This window comes from Thunnus thynnus, chromosome 1 (assembly GCF_963924715.1).
Source record: "Thunnus thynnus chromosome 1, fThuThy2.1, whole genome shotgun sequence".
Classification (NCBI taxonomy): domain Eukaryota; kingdom Metazoa; phylum Chordata; class Actinopteri; order Scombriformes; family Scombridae; genus Thunnus; species Thunnus thynnus.
Window position 1 is genome coordinate 8,678,774 of NC_089517.1, and position 23,291 is coordinate 8,702,064.

At 37.5% G+C, this 23,291-nt stretch overlaps 2 protein-coding genes across 3 annotated transcripts in view; one reads left to right on the plus strand and one right to left on the minus strand.

The window, feature by feature from the left end:
* The first annotated feature begins 1,832 nt into the window (after positions 1-1,832).
* cdkn1ca (cyclin dependent kinase inhibitor 1Ca) lies at positions 1,833-3,434 on the plus strand. The gene is made up of 2 exons (XM_067598969.1): positions 1,833-2,772; positions 2,887-3,434. Exons 1-2 carry the CDS (start codon positions 2,361-2,363, stop codon positions 2,985-2,987), a joined length of 513 nt encoding a protein of 170 aa, XP_067455070.1. The 5' UTR covers positions 1,833-2,360; the 3' UTR covers positions 2,988-3,434.
* Positions 3,435-6,876: 3,442 nt separating this feature from the next.
* Positions 6,877-23,291, minus strand: part of kcnq1.1 (potassium voltage-gated channel, KQT-like subfamily, member 1.1) — a 52,681-nt gene continuing 36,266 nt past the window's right edge. Inside the window, exons 11-18 of one of the 2 annotated variants that reach the window (XM_067575004.1) lie at positions 18,892-18,918; positions 17,173-17,229; positions 14,228-14,357; positions 8,688-8,763; positions 8,231-8,325; positions 7,994-8,040; positions 7,826-7,887; positions 6,877-7,174 (exon numbers count right to left, since the gene is read on the minus strand). In XM_067575004.1, the coding sequence (XP_067431105.1) occupies positions 6,911-7,174; positions 7,826-7,887; positions 7,994-8,040; positions 8,231-8,325; positions 8,688-8,763; positions 14,228-14,357; positions 17,173-17,229; positions 18,892-18,918 (758 nt within the window). In that variant the 3' untranslated portion in view covers positions 6,877-6,910. The remainder of the gene's footprint in view (positions 7,175-7,825; positions 7,888-7,993; positions 8,041-8,230; positions 8,326-8,687; positions 8,764-14,227; positions 14,358-17,172; positions 17,230-18,891; positions 18,919-23,291) is intronic. The other variant, XM_067575089.1, reaches the window with a different exon arrangement.

Below are 23,291 nucleotides of genomic sequence, written 5' to 3' on the forward strand. Positions count from 1 at the left end.
AACATATTGGTTATAATATTAGTGACTTCTATTACTTTTTTTGTCTGCTCATTCATCATTATAGCACAAAGAATTAGAGAACCACAAGTTTTCCTGGGTGAGTATCTCAGTCTTAATGTGGCTCAATATGTAAACCTTTCTGTTTCAATTTGGGCATTTCGTTATGAAATTGCGTCGGAGGAAAGCAGAACTTGAATAAAAATGAGAAAACTCCCGCACACTGTCTCTCTTACTGCTGGAATAATTTATTAGTTTATGCTGTTTTAGTCTGTTTGAGCTTCATCAGGTAAACAGGGAAGCATCACAAGAGTTTCATATACCACAGAAATTAGTTTAACTAGTGAATGAAACATCTTGAGCAAACACATTAATATCCAGGTTTGTAAGTAAAGAAAACATCATACTAAAGATTAGAAAGGGGTTGAAAAATGACAAAATGCAAATTAATCAAATCTTACAATGTTATCATACATGAAACATCACAGCAACATCCATATTACCCCAAATATTTCTTTACGAAAAAGGTACAGTGAAGCTGTGTGTCTAGTCAATGGACAGTGGAGGCAAAGCTTAGAGAAGCAGGCTTGAGCCTGGAAGGTCGCCGGTTTAATCAGCAGGATCACTCTGGGTGGGAAAGTGAAAAGCCCCTTCCCTCATTACCTCTGCTGAGTTTCCCCGGCTGCTTCAATGGAGCTGCTCACTGGCTGCCGGATCAGACTGCAGCTTTATAGGGCAGCTTCCTGCTATGAATGTGAGTAAGAGCAGGATGATCTCAGCAAAACTTCTCTGAATAAATGAAGGTTAAAAAGAGCAAGCTACCAAACAAAATGTTAAATCAAGTAGAAATTATAATATGAATTACGAGGTAAGCAAACAGAACTGGGTTTCTAAAGCATATTTAAAAAATAGAACTCTAATGTGAGAGGAAATCTCTTATTTTCAATACTGTATTGCCTTTTTATTTACTGCACCAAGTCTTAAATAATATCTCATCCCCTGATTTGAACAAGTTTTCATTTTGGACCATATACTTACTTTAATCTCATTTTGGCCACAAGACTTCCTCTCTAGCTGGCAGGCAGCAATGCCAGTAGTGGCTACTCACTTTTCCCTAGTGGCTAAATTTCACTGCTTTATCCAGTGAAATGGTAACACTTTATAATACGGGTACAAATAATGCTTAACTAAAGCATGAGTCCTGATGATTTAATTCATGAATTAATGCAGGGTGAATCATGAATTTCTGTTGCTGACCATTAGCAATTGATCAAATCACCACGACTTTATGTGATTAGTTTACACTTAAAAGATAGTCAATGAATAAATCTAAATTCAGTTACATCATACATTAATTGTCAGTTACTGGGGGTATAATATTAAAGCATATATACAACTTGATCATGTACAATATATCTGTCTAGTGTTGCTAGCTTGTAAACATAGAATAAAGACCATTGAGTCATGCACTAACATGTAGCTGTTTGACCAGTGTGCCTTTTACTATACCTGGAATTCAACTACTTTGGTGATATATCAATTAGGCTGTATTCAGACCATATCAGAGGGTGCGGCCCACCGCTGCAGGGCTGAGCTGATGTTTGTGGGGTTGTGGGCTTGTTTATTTGTACTCTAGAACTTAACCGCTGTGAAAGAAACAGATAATAACGTGTGATGTGTGAAGTAACTTTGAATTGACATTCATTAACTGACTACCTATAAAGTCTTAACTAATCGCCTGGGGGCATTTGTTAATGGTGAGCAACAGGAATTCATGATACATCCTGCATTAATTCATGCATTAAATCATCATGCATTAGTTAAGCATTACTTCAGCATACAGTGTGAGTTGTATCCTTGTTATAAAGTGTTACCAGAAAAACAGCTGCAAGGTCGAGGTTTTTAGGATCCCATGTTGTTTTGCTCTTTCTAAGAATTTGCAACCATTCAAATTGAAAGAAAGATAAACTGTCACAGTGACGAGATTTCTAGAAATTCTCAGGACATTAACACATCACAGCAGATAGAAGGGCACGTTTTTATCTGAAGTAAATAATGACCGTTAAGATGTTTGGGACGGACTTTATCACACTCAGGCTATTTGCATGGGACAAGAGTCTTCTATTGATGGTCTTTGTGAGCTCCACACAATGAACGGATATCTCCCCCTCCTCTCATGCGCCAATTCAGAGAGTTTCAACCAATCAACAGCCTCTGCTCATTGTGTACAAACAGAGCACCGTGCACCCTGCAGTCCTTAAATCTCCCCGCAGCTCTGTGATGACCAGGAGAGACCAGAGGGAGACAGCCAACAGCAGCTTCCCCTTAAACTACACTAAAAGTCCATTAGGAGCATTTGGAGGATGAATCCCATCAGGCGCAGAGAGTCGGTGTGTAGGAGTCTGTTTGGCCCAGTGGACCACGACCAGCTGCGCCGAGACTTGAAGCTGAAGCTGAAGGAAATCACTGAACAGGACAGTCGCCGCTGGAACTTCAACTTCCAGACTGACACGCCACTGCCTGGCAGGTTTCAGTGGGAGGAAATCCCCGCACACTGCGCTGCTGCTCTCTACCAGGAGTCCGAGGAGTTGCAGGACGCAGCTGTCTGTTCTCCAGACACTGAAGGTGATGACAGGCTGGGCGCAGCGACCAACCAGGAGAACTGCTCCAGCATCTCCAACACACCCAAGTGTCCCGCTGAAGTGACGCCCGTCCGGAGGAAGAGGAGGCTCTCAAAGCCGGCAGTCAAGCCCAGAAGCAATGCACGAATTACAGGTAAGGAACAAGTCAGACACAGATTCATAAAGAGTTAATTAGTTCGTGTAATCCACGTTGATTCAGTAATAATTAATTGAATTAACATTTCCTTTTTTTTCTTTTTCTTTGCAGATTTTTTCGTAAAGAGAAGAAGGACTTCAGAAACAAAGAGCGTCCTGAATCATTTTCTCACAAGTTCCAGTGAAGCAGCTCTGTGCAAAACAATAAGATGAACATGATGAAAATGGACTATTTACATTTCTATACATACATTTCCATGGACTGGACCATGGTCTAATTTGCTGCACCAAATGGATTTTATTTTATTTTATTTTATTTCACTTATTTTATGTTCATTTAATTTTATTTTATCATCAATTTTGGCATTTGTGCCAAATTTGTGTGGAAGTTTGAGTTATTTATTTGATTCTATTTATGGACACTTTTATTTAACATTTGTTTTTGTTTTTCATCAGTATTGTTTTGTTTTGTGAGACTGAATATACATTTTTGTTTCTGTATGTTTCATCTCTTTGTCAGCTGTTTACCTTGTTAGTGAATTCTTGTAATATACTGAGCTGCTGCTGTTAACTGTATAGAAAACAACTATTTTGTTCTCGTCATGTTTGCCTAAAGTTAACTGAGATTCAGAACAAATGAGCATGTACATGTCTATAAATGTTGCAGTTTTAATAAACTGTTATATGACTGACACTAACTGCACTTCTGACTGAGTGATTGTGACATTTTCTGCTGTCTGCTTGGGGAAATATACTTTTGCACAACAACATTTTTCATATACAGGCAAAAACATAACAATCCACTGTCCAAATGAATTTGTTGACAAATGTTAATTCAGTGAGTTATTTGCACCCAGCACATCAACCCTGCTTATTCAGTCAATGTGTAGAGCACTCACAGCACTGTAATTTTGTTCCAAAGGACTCTATCTTGAGTTAATTGTGACACAGTTGTTCAGAGAACATCAATCTACAACCAGTACCTCACAAAGCTGAGTCCAGACTTGTTTATGTAAAGCTTTCATGTGAGCTGCAGCCCATAGATAGTATGCAAAAAAACACAGTTTTTTAATTTACTAAGATAATGTTTAAATGACAACATGTCTGTTTTCGCTGTGTGTTTGCCTGAAGCAAATTTAATTCTGGAAGAAATCCTTGCAGCAAACAGATTTCAAGCTTTCTAATCCCATGCTGTCAAACCACATGTCAGCTTTGTATGTTCAACATGGCAACAGTTTTTTCTTAGAATGTTCACCTGCAGTTTTAGGTATTAAAAGTACAAAAACACTCAATCTAAAAGCTGCTGTGATAACTTTATGGCATAAAAAACTCACTCTGGAGTTCTATAATTGCAGACACTTAGGTTTCAGATGACTAGTTTTTCAATATGACCGCAATCTTATGAAAAAGTACATCTTTGGTTTTATGCTGACTTTATGGCAACTACAGATGACTTAGCTAATAATAACTGTCTCTCTAAAGTTGTGGAAAAATCAATTCAAGTTGCGAGTTGGCAATCGAAAGAAGAAAAAAAAAAACGTTTTAAAGTAATTGCATTTTCTGGCTTGTATTATGAGATGTTTCATAATCACAATTATAAGGACTGTGCTGTCAGGCTTAAAATTATATCCGTTAATAAGAACTGTAACTGCCACATTAGCCCATTAGAAAGGTCACATCCCACAGAAAGCATATTCACTCCCACAGTGTTGGGGCTTCAGCTCTAAAGAATTTCAAGCGACCATCTGGCCGGAGAGCAGGACAATGGCCACAAAGCAGAGTGTGCCATCTATTTCACCTGCAAATCAGCCTTTGGAGCTCTTCAACCCCCCAGATCTTTCCTCAACTTTTCTCTTTTCACTTGGGCCCTTTTCATAGTCAAAGCATCTATTATCATTGACATGTGCCCAAACCAATTCTACTAATGTTTATTCTCACTTTGGCTCATGTTTATTCGTGTGCCACCTTCGCAAGAACACTGCATTTATATTTACATACATGCACAAAAGAAAGAGCAAACATCAGATTTACATTTTCAACTATCTAAAGACTAAGGATGACCATGTTAACTACTATTATTTCTGCACTGGTGATCTTATGATCTTAGATCTACAGTCAAACTGTCCCATGGGTCCAAAGGGTCCCATGGGTTCCCAGTTTCCCACCCACTACCTTAATTAAACTCCCTCAGCAATTTATACTACAAGCTGCTCAGTACATCACCAGCAAATAAATCCTACATTAACAATTAATACTGCAGTGATTGTGTTAGCTGATATTGCAGAATGTATGTTACACTCAGCCGTGGAAACAGCGTTAAACCTCAAGATTATAGCTTTTTTTTATCAGGCTTTGATCCAATTGTCAAAAATAATCAGATTTGCAATATGGAAATTGCAGGGAAGGAAGCCATCTAAGTGTAGTTTGGCTGTTCTTTGACATATACATCCAGTCAAGTACCAGTCAATGGCCTTATGTATAAGGCATTCAGGAATCAGGGATCCAAAAGTTTGGAGGATTTAAGTGAAACCCATCAAAAGCATTAAAAATGGTCCACACAGTTGCATCTTTGTACATTTATAGCTTAATAGCATCTTAGTCACCATCTGGAGTTACCCTACCTACTACTGATGAAGTGATGAAGAAGTGTAGTTTATGTATGACAGTATGCTGAACTACTATTGTATAACTTTTCTTTTTCCAGTATGTTTGTTCATTTTTCTTAACATGTTTTCTCTTTTGTTTCTTTGTTTTGTGTGTAAAAAAAATGGAAACCAATACATTTATTCAAGCAAAAGAAAAAAAATAGCATCTCTGTAAATTGTAGCCTTATATCCAAATATTTTTACATGAACTAATCAATGATGCATCTAAGGCAATTTAGTTTTACTGTTTAGATGGATGGATACTCCTCATTGTTTATTGTTTATGACTGCTGTAATGATTTCCTGTCCCAATACCCCAGATAGCACTAATTACCTCAAAAAAAAAAAAAAAAAGTTTTCAAACCTCCACACCCTAATGAAACTCTCCCCTCACCCACCTCCTGATCAACACAAAGGCCAACCACACTCAGCACACTTTAGGAGGGTGGAGCCCATTGCTGTGGACACTAGAGGCAGATGGTCATTTGGGCCTTTTCTCCACATGGCCACTTGTGTGAAGGAATGCCTGGACACCCCATGGATGGCTAGCAGGGAAAAGGTCACCATCTGCCGCCCAAAGGTCACTTGTCTAAAGACCATGGTATTAGCCATGCTTTTGGCTATTTCCATAAGTCAGCGAGGACACAACGTAGCAACCCCCACCTCACAGTGATAAAGGGAAATTCTGCTGCCAACACAAGTGAAGAGTGAATCGAAGAAAACAGCCACTTGAAAGATTCCTTTTGAACTGAAAGGTGAACCATCCATTTGATTGATGACTGAGGAGGAAAAAGTGTAGCTTCATGTTTTCTATCAAACCTCTGGCAATAGAAAAAAAAAAAAAAACTAATTTAAACTGAAATATTTTTCTTATCTGTTATAGTCAGAGTTCCCTAAAGGCACCAGACACATCACACAGAGGCATCATAATTACTACAATCTTTTATTGCTATAGAATATCTCTAAACATTTACAAAAACAAGTGAGACAAAATCAAAACGGTGAAAACAGCTTTTGATTGAACTAAAAGTTTTCAAATGAAATATTGAAATTTAAGGCCTCAGCATGAAGATACATGCATTTAAAATTTAATATTACTTCAAAAGAATATAGCATATTGAATCACAGTTACACAATGCCATGGCAGTGGCAATGTCTTTGGCATTACCCTGAATGAATTTCAAGTAGGTATAATACTCATAAAAGGCATCTAACAATTCCTATCAATTCTAAAGAACTTTGCACTCCAAGAAGATCAAACTAATGCTGATGTGATATGCTGAGAAATGAGTGTCGAAACGTTGGTTATGATGTTTCTCTCACACATATGTCCCATATATTCCACATGCTCTGATGAGACATTCCACATATATATCATGCTGTCAACAATCAGCAAAGCAGCTGCTAGCTGCTTAAATAGATAGATAGATAGATAGATAGATAGATAGATAGATAGATAGATAGATAGATAGATAGATTTGGTTTCAGGTTTCAGCTCTCCTCCTGACTGGTGGTGGGGTTGAGGGGAGGGTTGGGACAGGCAGCGGTGCTGGCAGTGTTAGAGGAGAAGGACGAGGGTGATGAAGACAGCTGGTCATAGCTTGGCAGGCTGTCCTGACTGGGGAGGACGTTGATGGTCCGTCCAAGCCGTGGCCTCGGCCTGCCTCCACCTTCGCCCCCACCGACGTCCCTCTGGTCTAGCAGAAAGGCGAGGGACTCTGCGATGCAGTTCAGCGTCTGGTCCATGTGTGTTATCTACAAGAGTTGAATCAAATATTGATGAAAGAAACCTTTCAAAATTACATGCTGGCCCAGATTTGAATTCACTGCTAATTATGCTTTTTAGTCATTCAAACAAAATTAAATACGTTTGGGAGCATCTGTGAGTTCAAACACAGGAGAATATACCAATTATGTCATTCATGTAATTTAACTGCCTTGTGTGAGACAAAATACATTATAGTACGCATGGTTTATTATGGTGCATTCAAGCAAAATTGAATTTCAAGAATAATTTGTAATTAACATTAAAATTCATTACAGGTTTAACAGACAAAACAGAGCTTTAGGATTATAGTTTTATACATGGTTGCAAGGCAGAAATGTGATACACTCTTGGGGTGGGTGTTGGGGAGGTGGTTGTGATGCAGCATTTTTGTTTGGCATTTTAACATTTCTGTTTTCTCACACCAGAACTAGCAAACTTATAAAGTTTTATATTTAAATTAACAAGAGCAGAGCCACATGTATAGTGGACCTGCAAGTGTACTGTCGATATCCTCTTGAGAGAAAGCTTATTTGTTAGTTTGGCTAAAGCAAAAAATTTGAATAAAAGACAAACCCAGCCAGATTGAAAAGTTCAATGAATATTGTTCTTATTTCCCACTGAGGTTGCACACGTCCCACCTTTTCCTCCATCCTGTTTAGTCTGGATCCAATAGAGTTGGTGCCTTTGTCTTTGGCTCTGTCTTCAGAGGGAGACAATAGTCAAGTAAATAACAAGACATGAGGATTAGGTTGGTGGTTTGCTCCATAGTTAATATATTTTAAGAGAGCAGTGAAGTGATTCATTACCTGTACCCGACTGGAACAAAGTTATCTTCCCTAATGAGTGGTCCAGTCTGAGAGAAACAATGAGAGGCTCAAGTCAGGGGAATATGTTTACATGCTCTCACTGCATCTGCATCTCTCATTTTCTTACTCTCTTCCCTTAATGAGATTTTGCATGCAAAAGAAAAAAAAAAAACATCTGTTCATGCATTACTCAGTTGATGTAATTCATATCAAGCTTATCTAAGTTAAATTATGTACCTTCTCTGCAGCTCCTTGATTCGCACCATGAGGTTGAGGTGACCCTGGGAGTATTGCTCAATCACGTCTCGAACATCATATGGCTTACGAGCTTGCTATAAAAAAGGCTTGGAATTGTTAAATCAAGAAATAAAACCTCCAAAAAATACAGCACTAGGGTTTATGCAATTTTCCTCAGGCACTAGTCAATCTATTTTGTGAACCTCTTCAAAATCCCTGCTTACTTTTTGCACACATGATAAATTAATATAAATGATAAATTAATCAGTCTTAATGAGCATAAGAAAATGATGACACTGAAAAACCTCCAGTTAGTTTCACAAGTACTGTGAAGATGCAGATGGGTTTTTCAATTTCAGCTTATTTTTTAAAAAAATAAAAGATGTCTGAAAAGCAACAGTTTTCCAATGCGCATAAATTAAAAAAGTTATTCACAATACAATACTGTCATACTGACCTGGAAATTTCTCTTAGCCACAAAATAGCGCATTCTCTGGATCACCCGGATGGCTCTTCGGTGAGACTCGGTCAGTCTGTGAAAGGGTTTGATATGACCATTCAGTACACAGTATCCCTTGATTTCTATCTTTGAATTGTTTATGCCAAGGCTAAAAAACGTTGCCAAAGGCTACCTAATAATTATCGGGGTAAATCAACACAAGGTCGTAGCTCTCACCTGTAGCCCCCAAGCTGTGGGCAGACAGCAGGTTGTGTCAGTGGTATTGAAAAGTATCTAAATGGACTTAAGTGGCATTTGCAGTTTACATGTTTACATGCTGTTTAATGTGCTGCAGCTGGGCAGATAATTAGCTATAAACTACAAACTGACATTAATGATGCACTTTTCTCCAGTGAATGTTTATTTGGCGGCTTGTTCAACAAGCTAAGGTGCAGGACAAGACAAGAAGTGTTCCTGTTTGCAAGTTAGATAATAAGGACACTATAGCATGAAAGCTAATGTTAGCTAATGTGCTCTGTTGTGTTGTGTAGTAGGCCGGTTGTCTGGCTGTTAGTCAGTGTGATCACCTGCTCTGTCAATGATAGAACGCTGACGTTATGCACATATGGTTTAAAGGACGGGTTCACAATTGTTCAAGTCTGTCTTAAAACAATAGTCAGGTGCCCATATAAACACTGAAACAGGTTTTGCTTGCTGTAATCATTCCTCCTGTTCATACTGACCATTAGAAGATCCCCTCCTAATGCGCTTTCAATGTAAGTGATGAGAGCCAAAATCCACAGTCCTCATTTTGTGCAAAAAGGTATTAAAACGTTTATCCTAAGCTAATAGGAGGCTCCAGGCTTCAAATTAGTCAAATCCAGTCAATATCTGTCCAATTTACAGCCTTTTTAGTACAAAACTCCCTCTTTTTGTTAATATGCTTCCAAAAAGACTAACTTTGGAAGATATCCACTTGATTTGATTAAATCAGATTGCTGAAGTTTCATATTAACTTCAGATAAACTTTCTGAATACATTTTTGCTCAAACAAGGAGTACATGTTGTCTCCCATCACGTACATGGTGAGCACATTCGGGGAGGATCTTCTAAAGGTCAGTATGAACAGGAGGAATGATTGCAGCAAGCAAAACCTATTTCAGCGTTCTACGTAGATGAAATTCTTTATCTATTAGTTGGTATTCCAACATATTAATGCAAACACAGGTGGTGACATCATGAAAACAAGTTTTTTTGTCTAAAAGGAGAGCACAGAAAATGTGGTATTCAGAGTAGATATGACTGTTAAATAGACTATTTAATTTCATTTGGACTTTTAATAATGGAGCTTAATGCAGTGAAATGAGACCATAAATTACTTTCAGAAAATGAACATATGTCCAATATAGATTAGTAAGTAATCACTCAAATGTTCATATTTTGTAACTTCTCCAAGGGAAAGTATTTTAACAGACTGCAGTGGGTACTGTTGATTTTTGTTTTTCTGCCAAAATTCCTGTATCAGAGAAAGAGTAAGAAAACATAACCCTGTAAAACCCTGTAAAAATTAGGTGAATCTTCCAAAAACACTGTTTAAACTTGTTTTATTTTTCGAGTTTAAAACATCTCAGTGTCTCTGTGGATCAATGAATAGATGGTTGACATGGCCTTCATACCCAAACTGTTACTGTTCCATCTATGTAATTGATTTTAAAATACCACTGGTTGTTTATAAAGCACTGAATGGTTTAGAGCCAAAAAACATCTCTGATCTGCTGTTACGTTATGAACCATCCAGACCTCTTAGGTCGTCTGGGACAGGTCTGCTTTCTGTCCCCAGAGTCAAAACTAAACACAGAGAGGCAACGTTCAGTATTTATGCTCCACATATCTGGAACAAACTCCCAGAGAACTGCAGGTCTGCTGCAACTCTCAGTTGTTTTAAATCAAGACTGAAGACGTTTCCTCCTAAATCCAATAATTATTAATTTCTTACACAGCACGGTAACTTTTATTCTTGCATTTTATACCTGTCTTATTCTATTTTAGCTTGTTTTTGTTTGCTAATCACTTGGCTTTATAATGACTGTTTTTAATTGTATTTAAGTGTTCTTTCTATGATGTGTTTCTTTTGCACTTTGTCTTGATGCTTTTAATGTTTTATGTAAGGCACTTTTACATAAAACATTGCCTTGTTGCTGAAATGTGCTATATAAATAAACTTGCCTTGCCTCGCCTTACATCAAAAGCTTCTCACTTTTGGTTTGTTTGCCTTTGAATATGATCCAAGGTGAGTTACAGTTAGGACAAAGGACTGGTGTTTTGGGGGATCTGTGTGTATATCTGAAAATCATTAGCTAAAAGCCCAGAGTAATTGTAGCACATTTAGCCTCCATTATTATGTTGTGGGGATTATTGAGGTGCTATTACTCATCAGGGTTGATTACCCTGGAAAGCTGTGAATGAGTGTCAAGACTGCAGAGGAGCAAGGTCTGTGTGTCTCATAATGGGTCCATCTATTTTCTTCCACAGGCGATGCTATCATCTCATTTTCAAATGCAGCTTTCATAGTATTTTCTCAAATTACCACTATATCATGAAATGTAAATACTGTGCTCTGTGAGCTACTATACAGTAGAAATCCATTTTCCACCACAAAAGGATTATGTGGTGGTGATATAACCAGAAATAGATAGTGGGTTGAATGGGTACACACATTTTCTTTCCACTTTTATGACAGATGTTTTACAATTACAGAAGAGACTGAAGAGTGAACATGTCTTATCTTTACTCTGATGCTGATGAACATGTGTAAATCTGAACCTAACTCTAAGGTTATTATCTTTGAAGGAATAGTTTGACATTTTGGGAAACATTGTTTCGCTTTTCATTGCTTGCTGGGAGTTAGATGATAAGATAGATACCACAGTCATGTCTGTCATCTGTTTAATATCAAACTGGAGCTAGGAGTCAGTTAGCTCAGCGTACCACCAGTGGTGGAATGTAACTAAGTACATTTACTCAAGTTCAGTTTTGAAGTACTTTTATTTGAGTTTACTTTATACATCCACTCCACTGCATGTCAAAGGAAAATATTGTACTTTTTACTCCACATTTCTACATTTATTTCACAGCTATAGTTAGTAGTTACTTTTCAGATCAATATTTTACATGTAAAACAGATGATGTATTCTATATTTTTTACATTTGTAATTAATTTAGATCTCTTTGTAGAGATCTGTTTTCATCTTGACATTAAAGGGCTGTTGATCAGTGTCAAAAAATCCACATTAAATCCACTTTCAATGTTTCAATGTTTTATGACAATAAAACATGACTTTTTATATGCACTATAAACAATATATGTATACAGTATAATACATACATATAACACTTCGTGGGGATATTTTACATAATGAGTACTTTTATTTTCAATACTCTAAGTACATTTTGCTTACTTTTATATGTTTACTCCAAGAGTAAAAACGTCAACGTGCAGTTTTATGTGGGGTTGTAAGACGAAAAATTTCTTTGCCAGGATCAATAATTTCCTGGAGTCTTTGCTGGTTTTGCCCGGCAACCTCACAGTAATGACAAAACTCCTGGCTCCAGGTTCATATTAAACAGACAAATATTAGAGCGGCATAAATCTTCTAACTCATGGCAAGAAAGCAAGTAAGCATGTTACCCAAAATGTTGAACTTTTCATTATCAATCCCAAAGTTTGATTAGAGTCACGGCATTTTTTTAGCAAAAGTCGTTTAATGTATTTGCACTCTGTAGTTGCCTCTTTATGTAGTAGTCATCATTGTTACTGATGAAGTGGCCTCCAATGCACAAGTGATTCATAGGAAATGATGAATGCATGCACTGGATGTGATGTGAACGCCGATGCGTGCTCGGATTTCATGGGATGTGGAACGCATCATTTGATCTTTAGTTTAGTATTACTGCACCAGTGTTTACCATCTTCTTTACTCTTACTCTCCTTCTTCTTTTAAAACAATTTGATGAATCCTCTCAGTCAAAGCTATTTTTAGATGCACAAGTGGCTCTTCTTCTGTTGTCTGTCTAACAGGGTAGCCTCTCGATGCGTATTTGCTGCCCCCAGTGGTTGATACATGTGTAATTTCAAACAGAAATCTGAAGGATCATAATTTCACAGAGATTAAAAATGTTTTTAGAAGTGTCGACTGTTTAATTTAATTCAGCTACGAAGTTAAAAGTGCATCTGCTGTGTACATCTTGTATGTTTCAGTACTTCTCCTAATCTCTGAAAAGGTACTCTTCTTTTTTCTCTTACTGGTCATTTCCCTATTTGTAGAGCAGGGAGACCTTTAACAGTACCGTTTCTGTTTGATATTAACTAACTTGTTTCCATTGATCAACGGTGGCTGTCATTCTTTGATAGCTCAGAAAGTTAAGTTTATGATCCGTGTTGAGGGTAACACTCTAATCACATCATATTTCTCAGTAAGCACCAACATTTTCAGTACAGTTACGGTCCTAGTAGAAATTACTCTACTCTTGTTTCAACAACTGTGCTTCAATGTATTTTGCCTTTGCTTGTTGCCCCTTCAGTTTCAGCTTTTGTACTGTTTTTTCTCTTGCTTATTGTACAAATGTTTCATTAATAGAAATTAATAGAGACAAACAAAACAACATGAGAAACATGAAATATTTTTCAAGGAAGCTCTAACTTTTACCCCCCACCTACCTACCTACCTACCACAATCCCAACTTTCTGTTTCACTTTAAAGGCCATGTCCACTGTGTTATTGCAGGTGTCACTTCTGTTTGTTTGGTGACCAAAGTGTGGCAGTTTTGTTAAAATTCTCAATTCCCCATTCTTCTTCAATTTAGCAAAACATATTGCACTGTCATGTCAAAACAAAGTAAATAGAGAAATAGGACTTCTGTGAACCATTCCAAATAAGGAACCTATGCTGCATCTTAGATTTACAACAATGTTGTGAGCGTTCTCCACAGTTGTAGACAATTTGGAATTCAATCTGCGTCTCATCTTGAAATTGAAAAGGTTTTCACAGAAATTCGACAAACCTGCTGAAAAGAACCCCATTTTTCAAGCTTATGTTAACTCACTGTTGTCTCGTCATGGATGAAACAAGCAATAGTATTTCACAATGGTTCCATTTAGCATGAGATGTGAGCATTGCTCTATGAGAACAGCTGGTTACGTATTTAGTCAGCAGAGCACAGAGTGATCTTTGCCAACAACGTTGCTGCATGCAAATCCCACCCTGCATCATTACCCCACCGTTTAGACAGGAAGTCCCATGGGTCAAAACTGTCGCACCATTTGTTTCACTTACTGTGCACTTACATTACGATGCAGTTACTTAACACTCATTTCCTCATATCAGTCTCAGTCTCTCACTGTGCAAGTGCTTTAGCAAACATAATGCTGCTTTTCCCAAACAGAGAATCATTATAGAGCAGAGACAGAAGTGCTCAGGGGTTTGACAGATTACAAAAGTTAACACTTGCACGTAAGCACAGCATCATTACAATGGCAGAGTGGTGGTGATAGAACTCACTGTGACACTGAGGTGGCAGGAGCCAGTTCACTTTCTCGCTCCGACTCCAGCTCCAGGTCATCAGCAAAACTGCAGTTTCTCCGGAGGGGACCAGGTGAGTGAACGTCCAAAAGGCCAGGACTTCTTTTCACTGTAGATTCACACACAGGGATACACACACACACGCGCGCACGCACACACGCGCACACAGACAAACACAAACACACGCGCACACACACACACACATATATACTGGACTTTCATAATCAACATATCTGTGCAGCAAAAAATGTACAGTGATGCTACTGATAGAGCTTTGTTTACCAACCTGAGCTGGGTTTTTTGTTATTATTTGGTAATTGTGAAATTCATTCATTATATTGCTCTTTCTAGTTCCAAAGAAGAAATATTTCATACTGAACACTGCACATTCAGTATAAAATAAAGACATAAAATATGCCAAAGCAGCAGCTTTGCAAAGTCCCCAATGATTTGGAGGAGGTTTCCTCATTGTGGGAATGTTATGACCTCTTGTGACCTGTGACTCCTTCTGTGCTGTTTTGGATTATGACAGAACTATTACTTTCAGATGGGAAAACAGTTTTAGAGTTTACAGCCACATTCGTCAGGCCAATACTGGAAAAAAGGTGACACTAAGCCTGAGGCCAGGTAAGGCAGATGGTTTATATTATTAAATATTGTAGATACCATAGTGCCGTAGCTGATTATTTATTCTGTGAAGGCCTGATATATAATACGGTTAATTATTTTGTAGTACAGGAAGAAATTATACATAAACAAACAATAAACACATAAGACATAAACACATAACAAAACATAGACTTCACCTATCTATTAATCCCCCACCCACGAACCAAAAAACAAACACAAGCACAAAAACAAACACAGGAAATGCGCATAACAGAGCTTTGGTACACTATGTCTCTAATTTTGGTTTCCAAATCAGTTATTTTATATCTGCAAGAAAACATTTCTGTGTTGCCAAAGCAAGCATATAATTTTCTCTTTGAAGAAGCAATAACTAAAATATAAGGCTGAGGTTTGAATCCCAAATTTGGCAACATGTGTCAAGCTCAGTTAGGGCCTGTATCACGAAGTGAGATTAGAAGGTTAACCAGCTATCTTTGGGCTTAACTTCCAGTATCACAAAACTGGCTAATTTTTAACTGGGATAAATCACCATGGCAACTAATGCTGAACAGCTAACCTGCTCCAGAGCAGCCTGTCAACACCCTGACCATGGACCGATCAGAGTCATCATTCCTACAGGATCCTGACGATCCTGTGATATATATTTTTATAGGTCGGTAGAAACATTTTATTGTTTCAGGCTTTCTATTTCCACTCTGGTTTTAAAACAGAGCTTCTAAGAAATGGAGAGATTGTTTACAACGTTAATCACATGATGATGATTTTACATTTTAATCTTGCAAAGTTTATTTTATCCCCAGAGTGATAGCTGACAGATTCCATCACTGCAGCTCAGAGTAACATGAGACAACTGTCTGATGATAATGGAAAATAAAAATGAAAGATTTGTCTTTTATTAGAAAAATAATCCACACACTGTTAATTGGCTCCCATGATTATAAATGCATCATTTTGCTCAGATAGACCTCATCAGTGATTAACTACTTTTCCACACTTTGCTTCGGTAGCAGAAAGTCTGGCATTACTTTTAAGATTTTTTATGTGCATGACAAATTCAAAATGGTTTCTTCAGCATCCAACTAAATAGTAAATAACACTAACTCTATACTGAAGTACATATAAAATAATACCTACATGTATTTTAAGCCTTAGCCTACTTTTAATATGTGGAAATCGTTTCTAGTGTTTCTATATCTTCTTATTCTGTTGTATGATTTCAGACTATTGTTTACATGGTATCACTGTTTCATCTCATATCATATGAAGTACATAATTCATGGTTTTGATAAGGTGGCTCATAATTAACAACCCTGCCTCTATCACATGAACACACTCATTAGCTGGATAAGAAAACCCAGAGTTGACTGAACTAGTTGATAGCCAACTTCATGATACTGGTTATTCAGGTAGAGCTACATGAGGTCACAAAGATATCCATATTTTATGTATGCAACAAAAATAAAGAGGGGTAATATCAAAAATAAATATAAGGTAACTACTATATTTACTGCACAATAAAGGGGATATTTTTAAATCTCAGAGAGAACCAGGGAATCTCACTGACATCCAGAACTTTCTGAATGTCGTAGCCCTCTGCAGCGGTGAGAAGATGGCACAGTTGTTGTGGACGCCTGCTGTGTGTTTGAATCTGTCACTGCAGTGTTTTGAAACTGCGTCAGCTAGCGTGTGTGTGATACAACTGGTCTTGATTTTGCTTCAATTTCAATATGTGAATATACAAACATGGTTTGAAAGGCGTCCGCTGTAAATGGACTTTGAATGGAATGGACTTAATTAGCGCTGTCAACCAGGACAGATGTGACACGACAAGCCATGACAAGCCAGTTTCTCAGTAACAGAATACACAGAGATCCTTTAATCATGGTTAATGTACTGGGTTTGTGACACTGTGATACTACACTAAACATATGGATATATAAATGACTTACTTTTTAAAAACAGATTTAAATTTGAGTACATTTTTGACTGTGAATGTTTTTTTTTTCCTGAGAGAAAATAAAGATTGTTAATTTGTGTCCAATAATAACTAACCACATTCACCCTCTGAAATATTAGTGAGTTTTGACAAGGTCCTAGTATTTTTTTCTACCATTTATCAAATACCAACTTAAACTGTCATTAAATACCACCTGAATTATCACCTTCAACCTTTTAGTCCTACCCAGAACTCTCTAAACCACAGATGGCCTGACATCTTTCCCATGTGACGCAATTATTCGCTTCTGGAGAGAGAAAGCAGCATAAAAACACTCATGTCAAGACATGCGAGTTACCTGGAGATGGTGAGCTGAACTGAAGGGAGGACAAAGACGTCCAGGACTGCTGGCGATCTGAAACACACATTCAGAGAAACACAAACAAAATCTATGCTTTCTAAGGCAACAAAAAGGAAAATAACAGTGATATTAGTCAAAAATATGGTGCTGATATTATCTTATTTAAAGGGGACATATCATGCACATTTCCAGGTCTATACTTTTATTCTGGGACTCAACTGGAATATCTTTGCATGATTTACTGTTTTAAAAAATTCCTTATTTATCTCATACTGGCTTTTTGCAGCCTTTCAGTTCAGCCTCTGTTTGAAACAGGCTGTTTTATCTCCCGTCTCTTTAAGGCCTCCCTCCTGATGAGCCCACTCTGTGTTGATTGGTGCTGTGCAGCTGGGAAGCTGCCTCTCGGCCAACTTCCAGAAGCACCGAAGGCTACATAAAACAAACAGCAGGAGGTGAACTTCACTTGTTTTTCTTCTCAAACACACCAGTACATGTTCAAGCCTGAATCTGATCCAAAATATGGAATTGGACATTGCAGTTTTTCTGTTGAATGTAATGGAACAAAGATACAGGACAAATGCTCTATTACTAATCTTGGATGTGAACTGGAACAGTCTATGTCCGATGAGTCTATGGCCCTCCCTGTCATTGGGAAGGTTCATTAAAAACAAAATATCTGGCAAGATTATCCAAGTTCCTAGATAAGGAAACTAAGAGAACATAATAGCAACATCATTAGTTCAATGCCACTATGATTATACCTGCATAACCTGGTACAGTAGTATAACTAAAAGAACAAAAGATAAACTTCAAAAAGCTCAGAACAAACTAATGAGGGTCATCCTTAACCTCAGTCCACATGAGCCGAAACCATTTTAAAGATCTGAATTGGCTCCCCGTTGAATGTAGAGTTCAACAGTTAAAACTCATTATGGTCTATAAGATTTTACAAGGTTTATGTCCAATATTTTATCCACTATTTTCAGTTTGTTTGGGACTCTCATATGCCTGAATACGAGGACTAGTGAATTTAACCTGAAACAACCCAATCTAAAAAGTAAAGTAGGGAGAAGTACATTCCTCTACACGCGGGGGAGGAATGGAATAAAATCCCAAACAAAATTAACTCATTCTCTGAGTAGATAAGTTAAGTTAATAGATAAGTTAGTATAATGACACATCTTTTTTAGGATGTGTGGTGACGTTATTGCGATATCTTAATGAATTTTTAATACTGTTTGCACATTCTGTGTATTGTATTTTAATTTATCGAAAAAATTAATCAATTGCAAACAACCCATAGAAGAACCTTAGCAACAGATGGCTGTTTGTGGGCGTGCGTGAACGTTCTGACTGGGAAGTAGAGGACATTGTAAACAAAGTGTTCAGAGCAAGATGAAGCCTGGGCTTCTGACTTGCAGGGAGCATTTCTACATACGTTCATCTCAAGTTTTGGAACTTTGACCATAACATTTTAACATAGACATCCAACATTGCCAGTATGTAAATGAAAGGAAATCTCAAATAGCATGATATCTCCCCTTTAAAACACCAACATAACACATCACGACAAGATCATGCACTGATAAGTAACATGCTATTGGAGTAATTGAAGTGATAAAGTGATTGAATAGGAGGCTGTTAAAACTGACAGTAAGAGAGGACAGTGATTATACTGAGGACGTGTGCAGGATGTGGACACTAACAGCAGCTCACCACATCCTCCCAGAGTGTGGGATCCCGCTAAACCGGGGAGACACACAGAATATCGACAGAGGGAAAGAGAACAGAGAGGAAATAAGCAGTGAAGTTGGATAAGAGAGGCCCAGGAGATATACATCAGAAAGACATGAAATGGTAAAAGAGTTTGTCGTATCACCAAATCTGTGACCTATACTATACAGATACCTACAGATATACTTCTACTAAGAGCTGACAAGGAACAGTGGGTAAAGAAGTATTCAGATCTTTTACTTAAAGGTGCCTTGTGGGGTTTTGTGGTAAACAAACAAAACATATGTTTACCTCCTCCACTCAAAAATTAGTTTTGCTTCTTGTTCCTTCAATTGGATATTTGAGCTTCATTGCGCAGAATGTTTATGTGTATTTGCAGAGTTTGACACTGTTTTCACATTCATCTGTTTAAAGTGGAAAGTGTTTCTGTGTAAAAAAAGGCCAGCACCACTTGGACCAATCCTTCTTCCCCCTCTTAAAGTGGTATGTTCCATCTAAGAGAATGAAGGAGGACTGAATGAAGGATTGAAACTAATGAAGTCCAAAGAGGTGTGTTACTGCCTTTGGTTTTGGCTGTTGTGTGCGTTCATCAAATTGTTAGTACATTTAATATATTTACATACATATTGCTAAAATGATTATAGCTGTTTTTGTTGGCTGTTACTGCTGGTCATGCTAGTAAGGCTAGTTTTAGTTTAAGTAAAAAAAAAAAAAAAGATTTAATTTACGTGTTGTACAAGGTTTTCTTACTTTGTCTTTTTATTTCCCCTTTTAGAAACCACACACACACATGTAGACACACTTGTGACATACACCCTGTCAAGCCTCCTTTTTGGCAATAAAGCTTTTAAAACAGTCGCCTCAGTGGTGGGATGTGATCTTTCTGTCAGTCATTCTCTTTGCGCTCACCTTATATCTAAGTTTCAGGCATGTACGTACAAGCATGATTTGTGACATCACAACTAGTTTGGAAGATGATCATGGTTCAATATGCAAATTACACGAACATAAAGAGGAAACTTGAAGCTTTCAATGCACATATGCTGAGATTGCACTTCTCAATAAAGTAGTAGGAGTAAAGTAGGAGACATCTTGTTCAGTAGCAAAACTTTTGTAATGGAAAATATTCTCATATTCACAGATTCTGGATTTTTCAGTGAGGGAGAAAATATTATTTTATGAATTTCTTCTAGTAATTATTTTTTTTGTGTAAAAACCACACACAACAGACACAAATTATTATTGAAAGCTGTTGTTTTCTATGTCTTAAATAGAGCTGCGATGATTAGTCAATTAATCGAGTATTCAATTGACAAATAATTAATCTGAAACAATAATGATAATTGAATTATCGTTTCAGGCATTTTTAAAGCAAAAATGCCCAAAAAATTTGCTGGTTGCAGCTTCTCAAAAGTGAGGATTTCATGCTTATTTGTGTGTTTTCTAGGTTTTGGACTGTTCGTCCCACAAAACAAGACATTTGAAGATGTCCTTTTGGGCTCTAAGAAATTATAACAGGCATTTTTCACTATTTCTTATAGACAATTAATCGATGAATCAAGAAAGTAATCTGCAGATTAATAAATAATGAAAATTATCGTTAGTTGAAGCCCTATGGCCCTATTTTCCTGCAGGCGCAAGGCCAGCACTGGGCCAAACACAGTCTTTATGCAATTTTCCTCAGGCGCAAATCTATTTTTTTGCATCTCTGCCTGTTTTGGTTCTTTTCCCAACACCAAAGGAACGCGCTTGCACCGATGTGGGAGTAGAGGCGCAGCTGAGGCTGTGTTTATGCAGATTAGGCAACGGAGTGCAATTTTGCTGCTCATTTCGGCATGAAATTGCGTTTGCAATAAAACCTGCTCAGACCACCTCTTATTGCACAAGCAAACGCAGGGCAATTCACATGGCTTCAGTTGGCGGAGGTGCATGGACACGATGTCTCCAAAATCACAAAACACCTTTCATTTATATGAAATTTTGCCCCTTTCAGTTTGCTGCACATTTTTTTTCATTTACTGCAGATTGATATGAAAATCAAAACACAATTTTTAAGGAAGATTATTGCCAATAATATCCATGAGTGTAATCTAATGACCTGGAGTTCAGAAATAGGCCACCTTCTGCTGGATCAGTGAGTTTCCCACAATAACTTGTAGAATGTTGGATCTTTTCCATGTTTATTAAAAAGCTGTAGTCATCACACAGAAACTGGAATGATACGTTCGTTTCATCTACCATCTCTGATTTGAGAGAGGGGCTGTGCATCATTATAAACAGGGAAGGCACAGCAGAGGAAACTTCATAAATTATTTAAATCTTCTGACACAGCGATAGGATCGGGCAGGATCTAAGGTAATTAATGTTCTGTATTTTCTGAACATCAGTCTGGAAAGCTGTTACATACAGATAAAATGATCTGAAATAACGCGTCTGTCCTCAGGATTCATCCTGAACCCCATCAAATCTGTCTGGACATTTTTATCAAATAAAAGTTCAAACTGAGTTTAGAGAATTAAATTATTTTTCTCTGTCATGTAACATGGATTATTACAGTGAGTTTTCAGCTTTGCTACTTGCAGTCAGAATATTTGCAGTTGTCAGTTCTGCCCATTGTATCCATATAATCAGTGTGTAAAATAGCCTCTGACAGCCAGAGGTCCTGTCCTGTGCACACACTTTCCTAAACAGAGTATCAACATCCTATCTGCCATGAAGTAATAAAACATGTTTGTGAAAACATTTTAAAACAGGTTTAAACAAAATCCTGTTCACTTTCTGCACAGCTGGCACAGCATGGATACCGTCATCCATCATTTAAAAAATTTGGATGAAACAGTGATAACTCTTCAAACACTATCCAGCAAATTTCCAAACCTGATTTTGTATTTGTTTATTTAAGCATATTGTATATACTTTAAAGCTATACTTTATAAATGAAGGCTTTCAAATATGCAGATTAGGAGTAGACCTACAGAGTTTAAATGTATTAATTATCCTATATTAATTGTTTGCATAAAATAAAGAGCAGCACACTTGAAAACACATCAACTTTGTTTTCTTTCTAGCATTGCCATCATATTTGGATTGATGTATATTAATATTCGGGGTGTCCTGAATCTGTGTTTTGGTGCTTCGCACAGGTGTTTGGCTCTCACTCAGCCTCTCTCCCCTGTTTAACCTGTTACTGCGTTTAAAAGGGATCGGAGGAGCTCATGTGATCGGTCATTACTAAAGCTCGCCCCGACACCACCTGCTGATTCTGAATTCCTCCTACTAATAATGTATTCAGTCTCTCCTACACGTTGCGCCTGGCTGAGCCCAGAGTGCGCCAGTGCTGATGGCCAGGAAAAATTTCAAAGATGTGTTGGTCACACACACACGCCATGTGCTAGGATTTAAGACTTGAAACTGTGCCTGCGCCCTATTTCAGGAAAATAGGGCCTCTAGTCTTAAAACATGTCTGGAGGAGAGCTTTAAATAACTCGCAGTCGACATGAAACCCTCTCAACAATATGAAGTCACACTAGATTAAACCAACAATATTTAATCAGTATTGAAATTAATTAAATTAAATTTGAAAGACACAGGTTGCGTTTTCTAGAAATCCATCCACAACAATGTTAACCTGACAACACTATAAGCAGCTGAGCATTTGAGCCACCGTCACTGTGTGCATCCAGTCAATACATCCACACGCCAGATGGCAACATGGAAATTCAGTTAAATTATTCATAGTTAAAAGCAGCATGCCGTAGATGTACGATGTGCAGTAAGACCTGTAGAATCAATTTAGCTTCAAATCAAAGACACTGATTTTCATTGAACATGAAGCAAACTGATATGCATACATCTGTACAACCTGGCAAATTAAATCCTGCTGTTCTACTGAGAACCGGGTGCAAAGCAAAGCCATTTGCACAGTTACATGTCGGTGGCAGCACAGCAGTCACGCATTTAGCCAGCTTTTCAGGTTGGTGGCTGGTGTAAAAAGAAAAAGGTTATGTAACTGAGGATAACAAAGAGTATGATCCAATTAGATGTTTACATGTTACAGGCATTCACGAGTAAATGGATAAAAGTGTCCATATTTATCTCCTTTTGAAAAGTACTGTCCTCTCCAGTGTCTCATTTTGTTCGTCTAGTCTTGCATTGAACAGAGTATTCATTAATGACCTCTATGCAGCATTGATGGTAATAATTATAATGATTCATATAATTCTTATAAAGCTTTTTGAAAGGTAGGCTATCTAGTTGAAGATGACATTGTTAATATTTGGTACATCAGTTATATAAAGGTTTGGGACGTTCAAGAGAAACATAGTTTTTATCTTCAAAAAGCTATTCAGTTGTGTCTTTTCTCTCTTCTGTCAGCAAGTAAG